The sequence below is a fragment of the Oratosquilla oratoria genome, chromosome 41 (genome assembly GCF_046742065.1).
Source record: "Oratosquilla oratoria isolate Oo_2021 chromosome 41, ASM4674206v1, whole genome shotgun sequence".
Taxonomy (NCBI): domain Eukaryota; kingdom Metazoa; phylum Arthropoda; class Malacostraca; order Stomatopoda; family Squillidae; genus Oratosquilla; species Oratosquilla oratoria.
In genome coordinates this window covers 8911343-8917342 of record NC_134817.1, presented here as the reverse complement: position 1 = coordinate 8917342, position 6000 = coordinate 8911343, and the positions used below count along the sequence as shown (strand labels likewise).

Sequence of the window (6000 nt, the reverse complement as noted above, 5' to 3'; positions counted from 1 at the left end):
TGCTTCAGGCCGCTACCGTTCCAATAATCTTGTGACTCATTGGTGAACCACCGGAAATGTGCTGTAGCATATGTTTAAGGAAAAATATATGCATATCATAAAATTAGAGCATTTGCAGAGCTATAACGTTTTTATTTATTTATAAATAACTTCACTTTAATGAGAAAAATTAAGATTGGATGACAGTTATATTGACAGGCCAAAAATTCAACACGAATGTGGAAAGTGTTTACAGTAGCCACCATGGCAGAGCTCGCATTCGGAAGCTCGCGCGGTGTGTCTGTAAGACCAAAGGAAAAATTACATGCTTCCCCAAGTACTGGGAGTGATGAAGGACATGAAGTAGGTTTCGGGGATGATTTTGACCCATTTCACGACGACCCAGATGAACCTGATGAGGTAGACTCATCATTATCGGCGCCCCCCGAAGAGAGGTAAGTCTGCACAAGGAGGAGGAGACTTTTAGGACTTATCACTGAGGGCGCGGTCTCCAAGCTACCTCAGATCTCGCATACAGTCCGTTCTGGAACATACATTATGCTATAACTTCTTGGCAGCTATTGGCAAATAAACCATAGTGTTTTGAATGTGTAACGCTACAGATGCTTTTAACATGATAAGCTGAATGCAAGGGTTTACCCACAGTGTATACCATGTCTTCAGAGACAGGTAGGCACAGGCAGCAAAAACTTGATCATTATTAGGTCTTCGTTCAAACAAGAGTATTCTGGAGTAACATTGAGGGTTTGAAGGCATGAGGAGCATGAGACTGAAAAAAAAATTCTGTTCAAACATGGTTCTTGGTGTTATCAGTGCCAGCATGGGCTGGCCTCCAGAAACAAAGTTTGGTATAAGTACTGCATAGAAATAGGATGGCTACAGTTACCTTGTTCTGGTATATTAACTGTAAACACTTATTTCTTGTCTCTATTTTCTTGATTCTTGTAAAAAAAATATTGTTCTACTACTGATGAAATAGCATTTGGCACCACTGTTGCAATATCCATAGGTTGTCACATAGCCAGGGAATAATTCAGTTTGTACCCACTGCAAGGTGCAGCAGTGTAGCAAACAATCTTGCAGTGGATTGTTTCTGATCCAGGCAGGGGACAGGGGTGACCCTTTATCCACAAAGAGTTGAGATAAAAGGGAAACAAATGGTTGATGGATGGGTACAGTATTTGCCTATATGCAGCATATAGACTCAGGGAAGGAGCAATGCATGTTTGGTTTCATTTTCTTCTCACCAGTTTATCATGCCTAACCTCAAGCTTATGTATGGCTGCCACTTGGTGGTTGTGGGTGTGTGTATTGGCTGGCTGCCTCCCTTATGATGGCTTTTGGTATATAGAATGATAGAATATTATCTATTGCACATGGTTTTATTATGGAGATGTTCATGGTTGATGTTTCATTATAGGATTCAAGACTGATTAACACCAGCTATTAGTAAATAGAAGGTAAACTTTAAAGTGTATCAAGAAATTAATTGACCTGTTTTGTAAATATTTAGAGGGATATAATATGAGTTTGATTATAAAATGCTAAGGGTTGTTTGAACTTATTTTAACTATGGATAATGTATTAGATAACTTATTTTATATAAGATTAATTTACTCCTAGTGGCTGAAAGATAGCTGATCATAATTTTGGTAAAACAATCTTCGTATTTCTCGACCCTCACCCAAAATATGGATACACATACATGCTGCAATACCTGTAGTGATTGCTTATAGTGATTTTGGCGCTGTGGACTATGCTCCGAGGAATCCATTGAGGGTGTGGCATACATCTCTCTCTCTCTCTCTCTCTCTCTTATTTCCTATCTGTGTGTGATATTTTGATATTTGTTCTATATTATGTATATAGTAAAGGAGGCTATATAGTACAATGATTGCCAGTCACTACGGCCCTCAACCACTATGGCCCCAGTCATTTCGGCCTCTGACCCTAGTCACTACGGCCCCAACATGAGTCACTACGGCACCAACCCCTAGTCACTCCGGCCGACTCAGACCAACCACACTAGTCACTTCGGCCATCATTAGAAAGTATTTTTAATGAAAACTGGTATGCAATAATAGGAAATAATTACAGTAAGATTGGGATAAAAGAAAACTATATTTAACACAGAAATAGCTATATAACCAGAATGTATATGGTTCATACAAACTGTACAAATCCTAGTCGTACAACATATAAGTGAATCTGATAAAGTTGTACATATATTAAGATTTAAAATGTGTGATGTAAAATCTAATATATGGTATGTATAAAACAGCATTTTAAAACCTATGATATAATATCTAAAACACCATTTATTGGGAAGGTCCATTTGTACATAACTTCGAACATGCTTTTAAGAGGTGATTTGTGGTAATTTCATGGTCTTCATACCGTTTCCATAGGGCAAATATTTTGCCTTGCACTGTTCTAAATTGACGGCGCTGGCGACGTGTGTGTTTACCATCCTTGACAAGACGGACCTCTACAGTTACATTTTTTGCTTCTTTGTACAGTAATGGCACTAAAACAATTTGCTCTCTGTTTCTTAGAGAGAGAGGGAGACAACATGTCAATATTTAAGTTAACATCTTGGGAGGCCGTAGTGCCTGGGGCCGCAGTGACTAGGGTTGACGGTAAGAGAGGCCGGAGTGACTAGGGCCGTAGTGACTAGGGCCGAAATGACTGGGGCCGTAGTGGTTTAGGGCCGTAGTGACTGGTTCCCAGTACAATGAGTATCACTTCAGAATTATAACAATAATTTGAATAGATTCTATGACACGTTGCAGTGTTTTTTTCCCATGTTGCCATACTGAGGTGTCACATTTTAGACAGGTGGGATGGGGTGGATAATTGTTGTTATAATCCTAAGAAATTATACTCATTGTACTGTAGAACTTCCTTTACTATGCACAGAATAAATTAAGAAATAATCAAATAGCACTTAGATGAGAATTAAGAGAGAGAGGCATGTACTAAGGTTGATTTGACATGGTGTATATTCCACATCTTGAACAGACTCTTTGGAGCACACGGACTATAGTTTAGTAGTGGGTAGAGATAGTCAGTCTGTTGCCTCAGGTCTCATGTCCATGAGACCCATGGCCTCCAGGTAACAACTAGCAATGTCGCTGGGCAGGCCCATAAGTTACTTGGGGAAGAAATATTATGTTGTTGTTAAGAAGTGGGTACAATGTAAGAGTGGTCACTGACAAACTGCATCTTAAATTGCTAAAAGAGTGTACAAATGAATTGGTTAAATCATTGTGTTTATTATTTAGAAAATCTTGAGTGAGAGCAGATTGCCAAGTGATTGGAAAAGTGCTTTGGTAACGCTCATCTTCAAGTGAGGAAGCAGAACAAATTCAGGGAACTATAGGCCAGTGTTTCTAACAAGGAACTTAAATCAACACTCCTGGTATATAGTGGTCCTATCTGGCAGCATGAATTCTGTCTACCAAAGCTATCTATTCTGTATACCAAGGGCTTTTTCCCCCTTATAATGGAGGTAGCCAAGTCAAAAGCACGTACCTACTCTCACCCATTTCACTCCCATCCACCACCCTTTCCTCCCTCTCATCTTAGCTCCTCATGGATGATGGGTCATCCCTCTATCCGTCCACTGCCCTGGGTAAGAAGCAGTACAGCAAGACACAGAACACCATTATCGTTTATTTTATTTTTATGTATTTTTTTAAGTAAGTAAAACAAAATGTTTTTCACATGCATGCCTTGCCTGGCTACCTTCCATATAAAGGGGAAAATGCCCTTGGTATATAGAAAATATGGTTTCTATTGTCAATCAATCCATTGCCCTAGATCTCTTCCAGGAGACTCGGCTCCCACGTAACAGGCAACAACCACTGAATTTGCCTGTAAATCACTCAAGGAAGAAATATTGTACAGTATTGTTGTCTGGGTATGGCTAAGTTTAAGATGATGTGGTTAATGTCTTCTGTGTGATGGCTGCATCTGGGGAAGTTTGTTTCTGAGGCCAGGCCTATTCTGCATTGATATTGTCTTAGTGATGGGTGGTGACCTGAACATAATGGTACTAGTTTGGATCTTGCTATTCTGGGGAGGGATTTTTTTTTTCGTGTGGCTAATGTCTGGAGAGGTTCAGTGGAATAGGGGGTTTGGTGGTCATTTGTATATTACTTGTTTTGTTATCTGAGTGTGAATGTATTTTGTTTGGATGTATTTTGTGGTGTAGGTGATAAGATATTTGAGTATTATGTTCCTGGTTTAGTTTGTTGGGTAATGTAATAGAAGGTGAGTAGGTTCGAGGGCTCTTGTAGAAAACTATTTACTTATCATTATCATATGATGTTCTGGAAGAGGGGTATTGGTGATATAGATGTGCATTGGCCTCCAATTTGCTTAGTTGTGGGTTCAGATACTGCACTTTTCTCCAATTCCTGGTAGTGACTGTTACCTACCCCAACAGTCCAGGCACATAGGGCAAAAGTACTGTAGTGGTTTCATGTAAGGTGAGGGAAGCAAAGAGGAGAGCAAATGTAAAATATTGTAGGAGATTGACAGAACTCTTTTTGAATTATAAAAAAAAAATGTATGTACGGTAGCCCAGTGGATGCTGTCTTAACTTGTGAGCAGGTGGTCATGAGTTTGATTCTTAGGACCTGCTGCAGGCTTTTTGCATTGGTTGTTGGCAGAAAAAACCCCCAGCAGGTTGCCGGAACTGACAGGGCTTTGCCTATCAGGGGTTTCTCACTTTCCACTGTGTGAGAGTGGGATGGTGAGGTGAAGGAGGAAGAGAAGAGAGTGATGGGATAAGTCAAATAGAGAGGAAAAGGCAGTGGGTGCAGTTGAACAGATGTTAATGTAAGTCAAGGTAAAGGAGGAAGATGTGTAGGGTATTTTAGAGAGATGTTGAATGTGGAGGAGGTTAGGGAGGAATTATTGATGTGGGAGGAGCTAGGAAGATGACTGTGATGGGAGATGAAAATGACAGGGTTATAGGAAAAGGGGAAAAATGAAAATAATGAACACTGGCAAGGGACCTGCATTGGATGGGTGTCATGTGGAGTGTGTGACAAAGGGATGGCCAGTGACAATTAGGTTTAACCTCTTGCATACGATGATGTTTATTTATGCATCATAAGCCACAAGTGGGGTATACAAGGATGCCAGCATCAGCTTCCTGATTGTATTTATTTTGTAGTTGTAGCTGACCCCTGTATTCTGTGAACAGGCCTGTTCACTTTTCCTGTATTGTTATATTTATTCAGGGTGAAAGAGAACAAATATAACAGCAGTAATTTGATATTTTGTGATGCGCATATCTTGATGCATCATTGTACATCAGACAACTTGATCTGGGTGCAAATATTTGACTCATATTGAAGAGGCTAATGTGTGCCTAAGGAAAGGGAGTGTGCTGAAGGAGTGCATGCATAGTCCCACTTTACAGAGGAAAAGGTAACACATGTTAATGTAGCAGTTATTGAGGGATCAGTTTGTTTAGTGGAGCTGGAAATGTATAAGGGTGAGTGTTAATGAGTGTTAATTGAGAGGATTAGGAGAGGAGCAGAGAGAGTAATTGGTAAGGAAAAGTGTGGGTTTAGGAAAAGTAAAGGGTATGGAAATAATTTTTTTTGTGGTAAGGCAGATTTATGAGAAGTTTTTGGATTAAGGATGTTTTTTGGGCTTTTATGGTTTTAGAGAAAGATTATGGCATGTAAACCAGCTCTGTAGGAGGAAAACAATGCAGAGTAACCCAAAACAACCAAATCTCAGGTACAAAATGGCTATACAATGGAAACCCTCTGGGTACAATACTTACACCATTGCTGTTCAGCCTCTGTATGTGTTATCTCCCAGCTCCAGAATTTGAACAACAAAGTTCTCTCATATACAGATGACTTGAAAATGATAACCCAGCATATTAGATATAAAGTAGCAGCAAAGAACACTCAAACATACTTTAACAAACTGGAACAATTGGTCAAATTGTTAAATGTATTTGAGTAGTAAGCT

The 6000-nt window shown here is 39.6% G+C and overlaps 1 protein-coding gene across 3 annotated transcripts in view; it reads left to right on the top strand.

Moving 5' to 3' along the window:
* Nucleotides 1–205: 205 nt before the first annotated feature.
* The window catches only part of vap (RAS p21 protein activator vap), a 47072-nt gene continuing 41277 nt past the window's right edge, over nucleotides 206–6000 (top strand). For 2 of the 3 annotated variants that reach the window (XM_076177967.1, XM_076177966.1), the window contains exon 1: nucleotides 209–434. In XM_076177967.1, the coding sequence (XP_076034082.1) occupies nucleotides 217–434 (218 nt within the window). In that variant the 5' untranslated portion in view covers nucleotides 209–216. Of the gene's footprint in view, nucleotides 435–6000 lie in introns of all 3 variants that reach the window. The other variant, XM_076177968.1, reaches the window with a different exon arrangement.